Genomic DNA, 17,998 nt, shown 5'->3' with positions numbered 1-17,998 from the left:
TTAATACCCTTAGGCATTTACTTTTCTCCTTTCTCCCTGTCACTGGGGTTAGGGGTCAGCCTGTCCCAGGAGAGGGTCTCAGGGGACACTTGATAAAACATGCTTAACTTTGAGAGCTTGCTATCAGAGTCAGCTAAACAGAAAAGGACAGTTCACCAATATATTTTTTAATACATAAGGTAAGCAGAGTATTAGTGCATATTAATTGCTGTCTTGAAAGGTACATTTTACTGCTAGATCATAAGCAGGTTTTACTCAGTGAAAGAATAAAGTGTCACTGGACCAAGAGCTACTAAACACCCCCATCCTCTGGAGGCTCGAATTTCAGTTCCTCCAGCAGAGCTGCTCAGTAAGTCCTTGCTGGAGGCTTGTGTTAGTAATTCAGCTATCTCCATTAAGAGTGAGTGTGCTTCTTACAGATAATGTTTCTCATTGGTTCTCCCACAGCTCAAGCAAGACATGGCTGCCCAGTGTGTCACGAAGGTGGAACTAAATGTTTCCTGTGACAACCTTTTGGATAAAGATGTAACATCAAAGTCGGACCCTTTATGTGTGCTGTTTTTGAGCACGAGTGGTCAACAGTGGTATGAGGTAATATTATATGATTTCGGGGAAAAGCAGTAAATTCCTTTTTACAATAAGAGTTTATTTTAAAATGTTAAAAGTAATACTGTAGGACTGAAGAGATAGCTTAGAGATCAAGAACCCTGGCTGATCTTCTAGATGACCTGGAATCTATTCCTACACCCACATGGTAGCTTAGTTACCTGTAACTCCCATTCCTGGGGATCTGACACCCCCTTCTGGCCTTTGCAGGCACTGTACCCATGTGTTGCACAGTTGTCCATGCAGGGAGACACCCACCCACGTCAACAAACAGTAGCAGCACTGCACCATCTCATCTGTTCGTGCATTTTTTCTACAAATTTGCCCTTGATAGCACAATTCCTCATGTTCATAGAGAAAATTTCAAAATATAAATGATAAATAGGCCAGTGATATGGCTCAATGGCAAGACGGCTAAACCAGACAGTTTGTGTTTGAGCCCCAGAAGCCACATGGTAGGAGAGAACTGACTCTTCTCAGTCGTCCTCCGACCTCACACATGTCATAAGACCTGTATGCCCCGACACATGCACAAACTTTAAGAAGAGAAATTTCCTTTTATCTTCATGCTTATGTATAACTATAATTAGTATATAAAGATGCTAAAAATCTAAGTACTTCTTGGATCTGAAAAAATTTTTCTTGTGTTTTTTTGGGGTGAGTATAGGTTGAACGGACAGAAAGGATTAAGAATTCTTTGAGTCCCAAATTTTCTAAGACATTTATTATTGATTACTACTTTGAAGTGGTTCAGAAATTGAAATTTGGAATTTTTGACATCGACAACAAAACTATCGAGCTGAGTGATGATGACTTCTTAGGAGAATGTGAAGTCACTCTTGGACAAGTAAGTGTTTAGTTTTTGTAACCTTTAATTTTGTGTGGATGTTTGTTTTATTTATTCATTTATTTATTTTTGAGATAAAAATCTCACTACATAGCAGAGGTTGGCCTCATACTTGCTATGTAACCTAGTTTGGACTTAAACCTATGGTAACCCTCCAGCCTCTGCCTCCAGAGTGTTGTGATTACAGGTGTGTGCCATCACACCCAGCTTTTTTATATAGATTTTAAACCAAAGAGTTGAGTGCTTTTGATAAACATTGTGGGTTTTTTTTGTTTTTTTTTTTTTTTGGTTTTTCGAGACAGGGTTCCTCTGTGTAGCTTCGCGCCTTTCCTGGAACTCACTTGGTAGCCCAGGCTGGCCTCGAACTCACAGAGATCCGCCTGGCTCTGCCTCCCGAGTGCTGGGATTAAAGGCGTGCGCCACCACCGCCCGGCAAACATTGTGTCTTAATCAGTGTTCTATTGCTGTGGGGAGACTCCATGATCACAACAACTCTTACGAAGGAAAGCATTTCATTGGGACTGGCTTACAGTTCAGAGGTTTAGTCCATTATCATCATGATAAGAAGCATGGCAGCATGCAGGAGGACATGGTGCTGGAGAGGTAGCTGAGAGTTCTACATCAGGATCCACAGGCAACAGGGAGAGAGACTGGGCCTGACTTGAGCATTTGAAACCCCAAAGCTCACCCCCAGTGACACACTTCTTCCAACAAGAGCATACCTGTTTCAACAAGGCCATCCTCCTAATCCCTGTCAAGTAGTGCTACTCCCCAATGTCCGACTATTCAAATATATGAGCCTGTGGAGGGCCATTCTTATTTAATCCACCACAGGTTGTTAGTGTACTTTTTAAAGTTGGTAAGTCTGTAATAGACCTTTTGGATATTAGTTGCATTAGGTTTGTGTACCTTCCAGGCTGACTCCAGTGAGACTCTAGGGCAGTGGTTCTCAACCTTTCTAATGCTGCAACCCTTCAATACAGTTCCTCAAGTTGTGGTGACCTCCCACCATAAAATTACTTGGTTGCTACTTCATAACTGTAATTTCGTTACTGCTCTTTCCCCTGCTCTCTCCTTCCCACGTTGTTAAGTGTGTCATTTAACTCTCTCTTCCCCATAAACCTCTGACCCCGTAGACTCCTTAGCATCCTTTTCTGAGCTGGCACTGTTTGTGTGTCATTTTATTCTTTAGGTGCCTTATTTTTCTGTCATCTTAGTATATGATGAGCATGTTCAGGTTAGGTAGGGGTTTGTCCTTTTGCTCCTAACTCTGATTTGCTTAGAAAGGTCATGATCATTTGTATAAATTGAGAAAAACACAGGGAAATTAGAGTCATTTTTCAGTGAGTTAAAGTTGTTCTTCAGAGCAGCTTTTCTGGGTTTATTTTCCAGGTTTGAATCACTTGGCAGTCCCACTAGTTCTCATGTCTCAAGGGCAGTGTGGAACTGATCAGTTGTGTTGGCCATGAATAGTAGTTTAGAAAATAATTAGAAGCATTTTTATCAACTGCAGAATAAAAAAAACAATGTAGCCAAAATTCTAATGAATTTGAGAGACAATTTCAAAGAGCCAGACATACTATATCATTTTAAGCAATGTGAGCTTTTCTGGAAGCTACATATCAAAGTTCTGTGCCAGTTGGGAGATTGAATCACACTTATTGAGTATTCTGAGGCCCACCTTTACCTTCAGGGGGTTTTTAGCCCAGCGCTTTGTGTAAGAGATTAAAATCTGGACTTTTTCCCCCTTCTTAGTGAACAACCTAATGGGTAGGGCAATAATAGCTGCCAGAGTGAAGTTCTTTGAAATCTTTTCAAATGGGTTTTAAATGTGGAGATGCGTTTTAAATGTCTTTAAGGGGTGTGGTTTTAATGTCACTCTTTCTAATGACTTTCAATGAACTTTATATTCAACTTCTTTTTTTTTTTAAGTATGCAGTTCAGCAGCTCACATGATGAAACATTACTTTCTGCTTTTGACAGATTGTTTCCAGTAAGAAGTTAACTCGACCACTGGTGCTCAGAAATGGCAGACCTGCAGGGAAAGGGAGTATTACGGTAAAGATAATATAAACTTTTGCTTCAAGAGATAGTCTGTTAAGTCTAATAAGATGGGATGTAACAAGCAAATAATCTATAGCCATTCCTGATCCGTTGATCTTGAACATTGCATTCCATTCACTCTGACCTAATAGTCATCAGAAATGGAAGCTGTCTTGCTAACAGAAGAGAAAAAATGAATTGTAGGAATTCCTTCTTTCAGTTTTTTTAAGTTGTCCATCAAGGTCAGGTGCAACACTTCCATGAATGTGTCTATTCATACATTAGAGAGGAAAGGCTTAGTAAACTGAATAAATCAGTTGGGCTCTCTGCAAAGGAAACATGGTGCTCTTACCATGACACAAACTTCCCAAGATGGATTTTATTCTAAATGGATATTATAAGGTGGCCATTGAACTTATAAACTCTTAGCTAGGCATGGTGGTACATTTCTGTTATCCTAATAGTCAGAAGCCTGATGCAGTAGAATCCCTCAAAATTCAAGGTCATCCTGGTCTCTGTATTGAGTTCCTGATTAGCCAGAGCTAAATAGTGAGGCTCTGTCTTAAAAATATAAAACAAATAATGACAAAACCAAACAAAAAGCTCTAGAAATGCTTTCCTGTGGCTTCCTGTCATTGCTTCTGTTACATGTCCTCATATCTAGGTTTTGCATTGCTCATTACTAACTCTGACCAAGTGCATGTATATGCTTTACTGTATTTTAGATTTCCAGTTATCGGATAATAAGCTTTTGAATACCTTAACTTGTAGTGTTTCCATCTGCAATGATAGTGTTCTAACTAGTTTTCTGTGACATGGAAGCCTGGTAATTATAATTGTCACACACATTTTTCTCAGCAGCTCTTTGTCTATCTTAGATTTCCAGAGGCAAAAGAATATTTAGACTATTGGGAGGGTTGACTTTTGTGCTACAGAGAAATTTGTCAATCGTTAAGACACTGGCTTCACTTCAGATCATATAAGTCTTTTGCCTTTTACTAAGGATTTCCACCAAGAGGAGCAGATTTGAGCCTTAACCCTTCCTTTTTTCTGTTTTTGAATCTTTGCTATAAAGGGGAGGCTAAAAGCAAAGATAGTTGATAGCCTGGGATTCGACTTAGGGTAGAGTGAGTCTTCCAGTTACACTGACTGAAAAGCGCTGGGCTCATATTCCAGTTTACAGTTCTCTACATAGGATTTATTTATTCTTCCCTCTCAATGTGCAGAATTTTAGCTGGTTTTGTATAAAGGATATCCTTTGGTCTTCTGGTACTTTGATTTTTCTATGGAGTAGGAATATTTAGAGAACCACTCTTTTTCCTGGTCATTATTTTTACTCTTGAACATTCTTGACCATATCCACAGTGAAAGTATGTTTACAAATACATTGTGTAATAAGATCTGCATACCTCACCCCTGCTTTGCACACCTGAAACAGCTTACTAAGGAACCACATTTAAAAAGAGACTTTTATCAGTTGGTAAGATGGTTGCCTGACGTGTGCTGCGATCTGGATTCCATCCCCTGTACTGCAAGTAAAATAAAAAGAAAGTACTTAATTCATAAGTACTTTATTTTTTTTCACTTACCTTATCTACTTGTAGATTTCAGCAGAAGAAATCAAGGATAACAGAGTGGTCTTGTTTGAAATGGAAGCCAGAAAACTGGATAATAAGGTAAGTAGGTTTGAGGTATTTTACAAGCATAGTACCAGTTTTTTTCCATGAACTGTTGTTCATCTGAGCACAGCATCCTCCTTTCTCTCTCCCCCTCCCTTCTTCCCTCGCTTCCCTCCTTTCTTCTTCCCCCCCCCCCCCCAGGTCTACTTAAATAGCGCCTAGTTCCCTTCAGCTTTTTCATGAAGGTGCAATTAAAGATTAAAGTATATAAGCATTAATGTTACAGTAAAGTTCCAGAAAGTATTTTAATAACCTTTGGGGGGGAGGGAAGCAAAATGCCTGTGGCTTATTAATTATAAATCAGTTAATCCTTTTGCATTTCAGTATTGAATACACAACAGTTTACAGTGTTCTTCACCATTTTTGTTTATCTTAGAACTTAATTTGAAAGTATCTTAAGACTAGTTTCCAGGGGCTTTAAAAATTAACATATAACATTAATAGAATAGCATTTTTCAAAATACCATATTGCCATGTTGTGGTGATGTACACCTTTAATCCCTGCATTCGGGAGGCAGAGGCAGGCAGATCTTTGTGAGTTTGAGGCCAGCTTGGTCTACAGAGCGAGTTCCAGGACAGCCAGGGCTACACAGAGAAACCGTGTCTCGAAAAAACAAAACAAACAGAACAAAATCCAACAAATACCATGTTCTCTTACCCACCTTTAACAATTGTGATTCATGGTGAATTTTGTTTGTTTTTATCCACTTTTCCTCTTCTCAGGCACTGTGCCATCTTGAGCACAAATATATTGATACGTTTCTAAAGACCCTTTAAAGTATGATTATTTAAAATACCTAAAGATAATTTTTGATCTGTAAATTCTTTGTTATATCTTTCTTTTCTTGCCATCTATCCCTCACTCCTCCTTCCTTCACCACCCCACGTCCACTCATCCATTCACCTATCTATCAATACAGTTAGAAAAAGATTCTTTTGTCCTGTAGAAGTTTGTACATTCAGCATATGGCTAACCAAATCCCTGTGGCATCATTTCTCATGCTTTATTCTCTGTTTCCTGATTTCAGTAAGCTTATCTGATAGTATTTTGAATTGTTGGCAAGACAATTTCATCAGTTATTTTTGGTGATTTTAATGACTATTGATGATAGCTGCCTGCATATGTTGTCTTACAGGTCTGTGAAACAGTGATATTCTTACTCTACTAGACCTTCATTTCTATAGAGAGACATTTCCCCAAACTAAATCAATCAATCTCTCAATATCTCTCTCTCTCTCTCTCTCTCTCTCTCTCTCTCTCTCTCTCTCTCTCTCTCTCTCTCTCTGTCTGTCTCCTCTTGGGGTGTGTTATTAGACTTATCTATTTCATGTATGTGTCTTTTGACTATGTGTATGTGTGTTTGCCATGTGTGTGCATGAAGTCTGTGGTGGTTAGAAGAGATGTTCAGATCCCCAGGAACTGGAGTTATAGATGGTTGTAAGTCACTTTGTGGGTGCTGGAAACTGAACCTGGGAACTCTGCAAGAATAACAAGTACTCTTAAGTGCTAAACCATCTATCTAGCCCCAATATTTATCTGTTGATTATTTATCATTGAAGTATGTTCTATACAGGAAAGACAAAACATTTAATACCCTTTGTAAACATCTTTTTTTTTTCCTGAATAAGTAGGTTCCCTAGCATCCTCCAGATGTGACTACTAAGTATTTTTTGTTGTTTAATTTTATTCTTTAGATAACTATAAACTTATGGATTTAAACATTAATAACTGCTAACTACAACAAGTGAATTATGGTTGATATTCAAGTTATCCCAGTCTCAGCCTCAGGTTTGAGACCTTTTGGTACAAACAGGAATCTATAGATAGTCTCCTTGTTCTATTTCTGTCATATGACATGATGTTCCAAGTTAATTTTATGTCATTTCTGCCCCAGACTGGCCCATCAAAAAGAGCCTGGTCTCACCTTCATGGTTGTGTATCTGGGGCTGCACTGGCGTAGAGGTGCTTCCCATTTGCTGCTGCTGTCACTCGTCGTTTGGTTCTAGGCCCTTGTAGTACACACATCCCGAGAAAAGACCTTTTTTAAAGATTAATTTTATGTGTATATGTGAGTTTATGTGCCTGTGCACATGTGGTTGGGTGCACAGAAGCATTGGATCCCTCAGATCTCGAGTTACAGGTGTCTGTGAGGTGCCTGACTTGCTATGTGTATGCTGGGATCCTAACTCTGGTCCATGGCTGCACAGCAAGTGTCTTAACTGCTGAGTCATCTTTGCCTCCAGCTCCCCCCACTGGTTTTTAAATACTTTTCTTCCTATTTTTTTTCTTCTTTTAACCTCAAACTCATGACAGTCTTCCTGCCTCTGCCTCCCAAGTGCTGAGATTATAGGTCTGAGCAAACATTGGGAGTATGCTTGCCTAGTCTGTGTGTGGCTCTAGTTCAGTCTTCGTCACCACACACACAGGAGAGAAGATCATTGCACTATAATTTAGCCAGCTGTGGTGGCAATACTTGTAGACTTGGCATTCAGGAAACAGGTAGGAATATTGCAAGTTTGAGGCCCCTGGGGTACATAGTGAACACCTGTCTCTAAAGAAACAAGTCCTGTGGCTTTAAACCTAAATCTATAAAACAAAATATATCCAAGAGATTTAGTTTCTCTTTCTTTCTGTTCTTGCTATTTTTCTGTAAGTAATATTTTTAAATGTTTATATTTGTGACTTTAATTTCATGAGAACCTAAGATTTTACATAGGTGTATGTGCACATATACACATAGACATTCACATACTTATACATATGTGTAGCTAGAGTTTTCCTGCCTGGCCCACAGTCAGGACAAATCTCTGACACCCCCCAGTCCCACAGCCATTAGACCCGACCAAGTAAACACAGAGACTTATATTAGTTACAAACTGTATGGCCGTGGCAGGCTTCTTGCTAACTGTTCTTACAGCTTAAATTAATCCATTTCCATTAATCTATACCTTGCCACATGGCTTGTGGCTTACCCGCATCTTTACATGCGGCTTGTCATCATGGCAGCTGGCAGTGTCTCTCTGACTCAACTTCCTGTTCTCTCAATTCTCCTCTCTGTTAGTCCCGCCTATACTTCCTGCCTGGCCACTGACCAATCAGTCATTTATTCATTGACCAATCAACAACACATTTGACATACACACCATCCCACAGCACATATGTGTACATACTTATGCACATACGTGTTCACACATACATGTACATGTTTGTACATATTCTCTCTATATTTACATAATTGTATTTGGGTTTGTATTTATAGTATCCACTCCCAGCCCTTAAGTAAATCTAGTTCAGTAGATACATACTGTTTACTGCTCTAGTTGGCAGCGTGAACCTGAGAGAGTGAGGCCTAAAAATGAAGCGGACTAAATGCAATAACCAAGTTTATTCAGAGCATCAGACAATTTATACTCTGAGGGTTAAAAAAAAAACATGTAAGTAAGGTGTTGAATCACAAGGATAAGCCACCCATGGCACAAACATGTTTTTCCATAGAGGCATATGAATAACAACAGCTGAAATCAGCTCACTCCTATCTGCTACACTTGGGAGGGGCACAAAAATCACATTTCAAGAACAATTCCGTGTTTTTGAAGAAACTAAGGTCACAAGACTCTTGCTTTCTTGGAGCTTTTTCACAGGCACTCAGAATTCCCCTCGCACACTCCATTCTTGCACTGTGTTCGACACATGCTTCTTTCATTCTGTTTGTTTTTACTTTAGCATCCTACAAGTCAGTCAAGAACCTTTACCTCCTCCGTTACTATTAATATGGACAGGTTAATGAACTTTTAAACAAGGACTGCTTTTTGACCTTCAAAATGCTAATAAGCATGCTTTGCCTTTCCCATGGAATCATTTTCAGATAAGTCACAAAGCATGTAATGTGTATGTGTGTGTGTAAGTTAACTTACCTGTTAAGACTCTTATCAGCTGTAGAAAATGGGAGCACAAAAAGTTTCTTTAATTCACTTTTAAGATTCTTAGAGATAATTCTCTATAGTTGTTTTAATTTTCACTGTACCAAGTATGTTGTTTGACATTAAATTTGCTCAAGAGAAATAGTCCTATCATAGGTCTTTAAAGAAAAATATTTTGTTTACATTTCATGTGCATGCATATGTGAGTATGCATCTTGTTTCTGCCTGGTGTGCACAGATGCAGAATAGAGAGCTGGGTCCCTTGGAACAAGAGTTATCCGTGGTTTGAGCTGCCTGATGTGGGTGCTAGGGACCGAGTCAGGCACATCTAACAGAGCTGCAGGTGCTCTTAACCACTGAGCAATCTCGCCAGCCCTAACTTGCATAAATCTTCATTATAGTGACCAATCTACATGTATTATTTGAGTTATTAAAAGTGTCATCTACTTTCAGAAACACTAAGTAATATGAACTTAGTAATAAGTATGTTTCAAAATGATGATAAGCAAAATGATCACCATATGGCTGAATTTAATCTTGTGGAGTAGTTTGTACTTATGCCATCGTTTTATCTACATGTGATAAAGACAAGGAATAAGCACTTTTGAGACTCACTGCGCCTAAACCTTGTATAGGAATGCTGTGGTGAGGTATAGAGGGTATAGGGGATACAGCTTGTATTTTCGATTTCTATTATATACTGTGTACTTCTGATCCTTTGTGTGAAGAAAAAATATGTTTAGAATTGGTGAAAGGGAGTCAGATATGGAAGGAAGAGATACAAAGTTAAAGCCCAAATTTATCAGTTAATAAGGTATGTGGCCTTGGGAAAGTTATTAAAGCCTTTCCGTCTCCCTTTCCATGGCTAACAGCCCTGTCTGTCATAGAGTTAATAAGGCTAATGTTCGGGATATCATTTGTGTATTTAATATTATATGAATGGAAACTTAAAATGCTGACATTAAGCCAGCACACGTTTTATCAATGCATTTTAAAGTACTGTGTGTTTGATACACAGGATTACTCATCGCAAATGTCTTAATATTCCCCCCTAGTATACTTCTCCACATTTCTAAGTTAGTGTTAGAGGTGATGGGATTGATACTTGCAACCGGTATATCTATGGACTTGGACCTGTGTGGTTATGTAAACATACATATGTATATGCATATGTGTGTGTGTGTATCATGTATAAGGTGTGTTCACACAGGGTTTCATAAGAAAGTGAAAGCTGGTTTTTTTAATGTAGGATTTGTTTGGAAAGTCAGATCCATACTTGGAGTTTCACAAGCAGACATCAGATGGCCACTGGCTGATGGTTCACCGAACAGAGGTAAGTACTTGAATCTAAAAGGAGAATCACCATTTTGTTTGGCATTATAATAGGAATTAACCACTATATATCACATATATATCATATTGTTGTTTTTGGAACATAACATATGTCTTTCCACATAACCTTGCCTGTCCTGGAAGTTACTGTGTACACCACGTTGGCCTCGAACTCACAGAAAATAGTCATTTTAATTCAGGTTTGTATGCAGCCAGAGACATATCAATATGCTTATTTGCTTACCCTTTTCTCTTAAAAAAAAGACATACTACATGCTTAATTATTTTCATTTTGAAAAACTTTAAATTGTGTAAAGAATACTAAATGTGTTCTTGCTTATTTCCCCCCCCTCACACACACACATACACACACACACACACACGCACACACACACACTTATGCAGACAATTTATTTTTCTTTTGGAAAACCATCCTGATATAAACTACAAGCATCTAGATTCCCTTTCAATGTTACATCAGGCACTTTCAGGAGTGGGGATACACACTTTTAATCTCAGTTCTCTGGAGGCAGACAGATCTCTATGAACCAGCTTTATCTATAAATTAAGTTCCAGGCCAGCCAGACCCACATAGTGAGACCATCTCTCAAAAGAATAAGGACATGCTATTTATCACCATACCTAAGGAAATTACCATTGATTTACTAATGCCTTTCTGAGTGCCATCCATGCTCAGATTTCCTCAGAATAGAGCATATTTTTTATAGATTGTGTTTTGTCTAGGTTCAAGGGAAGGCTCATGTTTTGTATTTTGCTATTAAGCTCCCACTTTTCCACTTACACGCTTATTTTTACCTGCCTATACTTTCATGTCATAGAACAGCTTGAATTATTGAGAGTAGGATGGATTCTTTATCACTGTAAACTCACAAACTGCCATCATAAATTAATATTTGTACTGCTTAAATCCGGATTTGATGAGGGGGTGCATCTTCAAATGGATCCTGGGTTTTTTTCAGCATTGATAGAATATGGTTTTTGTTGTTGTTCTTGCTGTTCTGTTTCAGAGTTAGAAGGGGCCAGTTCTTACCATATAAAATAGATGTCAAGATCTGAGTGCTAGATGTGTTAATTCATATGAGGATATCATAGCTTTCATTCTTTTTCAATGGTCATAATAAGAAAGATACTGTATATCTATGTAATATTGAAACTTAAAAATTCACAACTTAGATTTTATTTTCCAATTTATGTTCAACACAGCAAGATTTATATTTTTAATTTTTTAAATGTATATGGGTGTTTTACTTGCATGTGTGCATGCGGTAACCATTGAGGTCAGAAGAGGATATTGGATGCCTTAGAACAGAAGTTACAGATGGTTGTGAGCCACCATGTGGGTGCTGGGAATCAAACCTGGGTCCTCTGGAAGAGCAGTCAGTGCTCATAACTGCTGAACTATTTTCCCCAGCACCCACAAGGTTCATTCTTCTCCTGCTCGGTTTTTTAATCCTCTGGGACCATGGTGAAATGCCTGGTTTAAAAAAACCCACATGCTACCATTTCTAAGTATACATTATTATTAGGTAGATATAGTTCCCAAACACCTTTCTTCTTTACTCAGAATGTACTACAATTGGACAATTTATTATACTTGCCACATAATAATCATAAAATATTATCTTACTAATTTTTCTTGGAATTAATTGAGTGATACAATGAGGGATAAGTGGTAAGAATGTAGCAAGAACCCAGGAAAGGCAAGAGAAAGATAGTGATGCACTGCGTGTTCTAATAGATCCTTTATTCTTTACAGGTCATAAAAAACAACCTGAATCCTGTGTGGAAGCCTTTTAAAATCTCTCTTAACTCTCTGTGCTATGGAGATATGGACAAAACCATTAAGGTAATTTGAAATTACTACTCAGATACTCTGTAGTTTGCTATGGGATTATGTCCTGATAAACTCATCATTAATTGAAATCTTCATAAGTTACGCTAGAGGTGTAGTTTGGTTAGAGCATTACTTAGTGATCTTGAGGGCCTGTGTTTATTTGAGGGGAGAGACAGGGAGAAAGGAAAGGGAAGAAAAGGGAGTAGAGGAGGGAAGAAATGATGTTAAAAATGCATTTAATATACCTAACTTACCAAATTACAGCAACCCTGTAACAACCCAAATTACAGTACACTGTTAAGTGTTGGTATTTACCATGGTGATACTGTGGCTGATTGGCAGGTTTGGCTTGCTGCCACTGCCCAGCATTACAAGAGAATTACAAGGAAGATTAAAATTCAAAACGCATGCAGTGTCTACTAAATGGTGTCACCTTTACAACATTATAAAGTCAGAACCTCAAGGCACACTGTAACAACTCAGACACTGTATACAACTCCTACAGATGAATACATTTTACCTACTTTCTAAAATTAATATGTAAGATAAGATTTTTTTAAGAAATAAATGACATTACAGGCATACGTATGTGAGTGTGTTGTTGTTATCTAATATATTGACTTAATGCTTAAGGGTACAGCACAATTTTCATTTTAACCTGTTTTAAAAAATAAGACATTCAGTTTAAATATGTCTTCTTTTTAATGAGATGCTTTTTCTCAGCAAATATGAAGCATTGACTACATTCTTTGCCTGTAGTGTATCCTTTGAAAATAAAAGCAGGTGTTAGTTATTCTGAGATCTCAGAGCCTTCCTGTCCTTATGCAGAAAAACAGTGGAGGTATTGTAGGGTCAAGGAAAAGCAGATCACAGTTATTTTAAATGTTTTTATTTGTAGGTATTTACCAACAAAACAAAACCCCAAACAACCAGCCAGTTGAACACACACAAACTTAAAACACCAACATGTCCTCCTTTTTAATAGGTGAGTTCTGTCTGAGGACCAAATTCAGGTCCTCCTGACTGAGCTGTCTGGCTTACCACAAGTCCTTATAGAAAACTTTCTTCCCTTTACACCTCAACAGATGAAGGTGTTGTTGGTGTTTCTTCTTGTAATTAATACAGTAAAAACGGGAAAGATGATAGGAAACAGCATAACGTGACATAACAGCATGGAGTCAGACCATAGCTTACATTTTGATTTAGCTCTTTAACCAGGTAAAGGATGTTGAACAAGTCACCTAATCTCCTTGCTAATAAGGTGGATAGTAATATCTACCATACAAGAGGGTAAAGATAGAATATTGAAAGTGAAAACATTGTAACAGATAAAACAGCAGCAGAGATGCAGCTATTATTAAAAGCTACTAAAATTTCTGAGCTTCAGAAGGAGTTGTCCCTAGTTTATAGAGAATTTAAAAAGTTATTGTTATGTGTGATTTGTATGGTGTGTCAAAGAGCAGTGAAAATATAGTTATGGTATAAATATATAAATATACTATGAATTGTATAAATATTATCAAAGTAGCTACAAATTCTAATTTTAAGACAAACCTAGAGAGGGCAGAAGTCTATGCCTTGACTATTTGACTGTTTCTGACAAATTAACAATAAAACCATGTTTCTAAAACATTTTTTGCTCACAGTGGCATGCTTGCAGGGCCAATTTGTTATAGTAAGTAAACTGATTTTCTTGGCTTTGTCTGATAAATGTCTTCCATTCTTAAAGTCTCTTAGTTTGTTTTTATTACACACACTTGGTTTTCTACATCATCACTCACTTTAGTTCTTTAGTTCTGTATTTCTTTGCAATATCAAATAGTCCCACATCTGCAGTTTACTTACTCTTTGGAAATTACTTAAAGGTATGGTAAAGAATTACAGAGCAGAGAATAAAGTCAGAGTCATCTGTGGATCCATCACTGTGCTGTCATCCTAGCATGTATATTATTATTATTTTTAAAAGATGAAGAGAGTAAGAGAAATAATCATGCATGCTGCCACCTTGCCTAAAGTAAGGATGCATTGTGTGGTGTGTACAGTTTTTTACATATATACATATGCTCTTATGTATATATGCATACATTTAAATTTCAAAAGCTCTTCAGATACTGCTGCTTAAATAGTAAATAGTACTGGTGTTTAAATTCTATACATACTCCTGGAAGCATTGAAAATGTTATGTCTGACTTTGAAAGGACAAGAGGGGGCTTTTCCATTTATTTCCTGTAGTGAGTAATCAGAACTTAGAGGGTAAAGATGTATTTTCTGTTTCTTAAAGCTTTAATTGGTCTAAACTTTTTTAACGTTTTAGCCCTTACTAAGGCCTAACTAAATCTTAGCCATTTTAATGTTTTATTTGGCTTACATGTAAATTGATGTTCTTTCCATGGAATCTAAAATGTAAAGTTTTGTTTTGCCATAATTTAAGAATGTCTGCTAAAAGTGATCTCATTCAGTCATTAAGATGGTTTGTTTTCTGCCTTCTTGAAACTTTGCTTCCTTTAAGAAAAAAACCAATTTTTTATTTTTTTCCTCTTGACAACATTAGTCATATAAAAGCTGTTGGTTTAAAATTGGGTATTGAATATGTAGGGCAGGAGTCAAACTGTCAGACTTGGTCATGGGCAAAAATATCTATAAGGCATTTCCTTAAACAAGGCACTTTGCAATTCTAGAGTGTACCTGTTTTGATTGGTTGATTGATTGATTGATTTTAAGTGTTTCTGAAGGATAATGAAAATACAAGTAATGAATGAAAGCCTTCCAGTGTACTGGCTAATTTTATGTCAATTTGACACAGACTAGAATCACTTTGGAGGAGGGAATCTTACTTGAGAAAATGTCCCCACCAGACAGACCTGTGGCCAAGGCTGTGGTGCATTTTCTCAATTGATGAATGATGTGGTAAGCTCAGCTTATTGTGGATGGTGCTGCCCCTGGGCAGGTGGTCCTGAGTTCCATAAGAAAACAGGCTGAGAGAGCCAGGGGGAGCAATCCAGTAGGGAGTACTCCTCCATGGCTTCTGCATCAGCTCCTGCCTCCAGGTTCCTACCTTATTTGAGTTCCTGTCCTAACTTCTTTTGATGATCAACAGTGATGTGGAAGTGAAAGTGAAATAAACCCTTCCTTCCCCACATTGATTGGTCCTGGTATTTAATCACAGCAATAGAAACCCTAAGACATCCAGTTGTGAAAAGCAATCGGTATGTAGAACTGAGAAGAAAACCATCATTCACCAGATGAGCATGTAAGATTCCTAAACATTGTACCTTGGTGGGTCACTACAACTTCATGAAGGCTGGAAGCTTTGTGGAGCTCTCTCCAAGGCAGATGCAATTAATTCTTGTTAGAAACTTCTGCTTTGAAGCACAGTCTTCAGAAGTGTCTTTGGTGTGCGATTTTACTTTGTCCCTATTGCTTACCACACAAGATGCATCTGTTGGCTTTGCACTTAATTCCTTCAAGTTCCATTTCTGAAAAATGGGAATAATAGTAACAGCATCTCCATTCTATGTAACTCTTAGGTCTATCTAGAGAATATGTACTGTGTACACATTTAAATATCCATGTAAATGAATTGATGTGTTGAAATTACATGTTAGAAGTTCACATCCCTGTCATCAATTTTCAGCTTGCCCTGAATATAGCTTGCCTTGAACACAGCACCTTATTTTCTCATTAGAAAGTGTTTAGTTGTTTTTGCTCTTTTGTGGGCGCCTGCCACCCAGCTCCTAAATAAATCACACATGGAGGCCTTTTTCTTAATTATAAATGCCCGGCCTTAGCTTGGCTTATTTCTTGCCAGCTTTTCTTAACTTTAAATTAGCCCATCTAACATTTGCCTCTGTGCTTTTTCCTTTTCTTACTTCTGTATATCTTACTTTCACTCTTACTCCACAGCTAGCTGTGTAGCTGGGTGGCTGGCCCCTGATGTCCTCCTCCTTTATCCCTCTTGTTCTTCTTTTCCTCCTGGATTTCTTGTATTTAGTCTCTCTGCCTGCCAGTCCCGCCTGTTCTTTCTTCTACCTCACTATTGGCCATTCAGCTCTTTATTAGAGCATCAGGTGTTTTAGACAGGCACAGTAACACAGCTTCACAGAGTTAAACAAATGCAACAAAAAAGAATGCAACACATCTTTGCAAATGTTCCACAGCATAAACAAATGTAACACATATTAAAATAATAATCTACAATAGGAAAGTTCTAGCATTCTGGTGAATATAATACTTTTTCTTCCATCTGCCAGTTAACACACACACACATACAAAACAAACTAACAAAAACCCTACTAAGAGCAAATAAATATTTTCTTTTTCTTTTTCTTTCTTTTTTTTTTCTGAGATGGGCAGGGAGAGAAGGAGAGAAGGGTGCATGGAAGGAGAAGTAATGTGCGTTTAATAAGATTCAGATCTAAGGCTAGAACTCTAGAACTCTACATTTCTTCCTTCTTACATGGGAACAGAGTAAGTGTGACCTAGTGTAGATACTTAAGTGAACTGACTGTTCTCGCCCTAGAGTTTTCCTTTGTGTTGTAAGATTTCCAATCTTCAGACCAAATCTGACTCTCATGTCTAACTTGTAATTACAAGCCCAGATTCCTTGGGTTGCAGCTGATCAGAAATGTTTCTTGGAACTCTAAATTATCTAGGACTTAGTTGTGTCATTTCTAGCGGCTGGATACTTGCTTCTACCTCCTATACAGTGGTAATTAAGTAAAGCAAATGAAAGAGTAGACTTAATCACACTTAGTCTTCTGTCGGCATCTACAGCGAGCATGGTAGAGGAGCTGGGAACTGCTTCCTGTGTGAAATGCAGGCCAGATTTGGGTTTTCATCTTTTGTGGTCTAGGTCCTGTTCTCTGGATAGTTCCGGTTTAAACATACTTCAGCATCATTTCTCTAGATAGTTAGTTCCTGTTCCTCCAATTAGACACTAATATTAAGGGTTTTTCCCTTATTTTAATTAAAATGGCAGCCAATACTTTTTAATAAAATTATACTGATTTTTGTATATTTTTATTATATTTAATTCCAGGTAGAGTGTTATGATTATGACAATGATGGATCACATGATCTTATTGGGACATTTCAAACCACCATGACAAAACTCAAAGAAGCCTCCAGAAACTCACCTGTAAGTTACACCTTTGCAGTTATATAAACATTATAGTTTACCTGTTTATTATTTTATGTTTTTCTTTGACTTAGCAATTAGTTTATCATGTTTTTATTCTATATTGCATTAAGCCCTAATATCTTTTGTTCAATAGTCATCCATAATTCATACATGAGGTATGTGTCTTACTAAGTGGAGACCTTGTAATGGTGACCAGCACTAAGTGAGGACTCCAAACTATAGGAAAGAAAGCAAAGACCATTGCAGTGTCATCTCCAGGCGTGGAAGTAGACTTTCCTTTTTTATCTTGGAAGGGAAAACATCATAGTCCAGTGCTGGATGAAACCATGCTCTGCCCACATAGGGAAGACAGAGCACAATCACCTTCAGTGGTAGGTATGAGTCCCCCATGGCTGGCTAAGCAGGGCAGATGTCCTGTGATCTACATTTGTACCCTTCCTGTGCCTCCATGGAAGGACTTCATGTCTCCCTGCAGAGTCTAAAATACTGATAATTAGGGGTAAGCCCAAGAGTCATTAATGTACAGGTAAACCATGGAATAGTCATTGATTCTGAAGCCTGGAAAGGTTTTCGTT

At 37.8% G+C, this 17,998-nt stretch overlaps 1 protein-coding gene and 1 non-coding gene across 5 annotated transcripts in view; both read left to right on the top strand.

Moving 5' to 3' along the window:
• The window catches only part of Cpne3 (copine 3), a 59,613-nt gene that overhangs the window by 18,765 nt on the left and 22,850 nt on the right, over nt 1-17,998 (top strand). For all 4 annotated transcript variants that reach the window (XM_052717007.1, XM_052717008.1, XM_052717011.1 and 1 more), the window contains exons 2-8: nt 448-591; nt 1,274-1,453; nt 3,437-3,511; nt 5,101-5,172; nt 10,346-10,429; nt 12,206-12,295; nt 17,322-17,420. In XM_052717007.1, coding sequence (XP_052572967.1) covers nt 460-591; nt 1,274-1,453; nt 3,437-3,511; nt 5,101-5,172; nt 10,346-10,429; nt 12,206-12,295; nt 17,322-17,420 — 732 coding nt within the window. In that variant the 5' untranslated portion in view covers nt 448-459. The remainder of the gene's footprint in view (nt 1-447; nt 592-1,273; nt 1,454-3,436; nt 3,512-5,100; nt 5,173-10,345; nt 10,430-12,205; nt 12,296-17,321; nt 17,421-17,998) is intronic.
• Nucleotides 4,451-4,570, top strand: LOC128098135 (U5 spliceosomal RNA). Its single transcript, XR_008214151.1, has one exon. It is a non-coding gene; the product is annotated as a U5 spliceosomal RNA (small nuclear RNA).

This window comes from Peromyscus californicus, unplaced genomic scaffold, assembly GCF_007827085.1.
Source record: "Peromyscus californicus insignis strain IS unplaced genomic scaffold, ASM782708v3 Scaffold_5__1_contigs__length_169319896, whole genome shotgun sequence".
In the NCBI taxonomy this organism is placed as follows: domain Eukaryota; kingdom Metazoa; phylum Chordata; class Mammalia; order Rodentia; family Cricetidae; genus Peromyscus; species Peromyscus californicus.
Note: the sequence above shows the minus strand (reverse complement) of the source record. Positions and strands in the feature narration are given on the sequence as shown.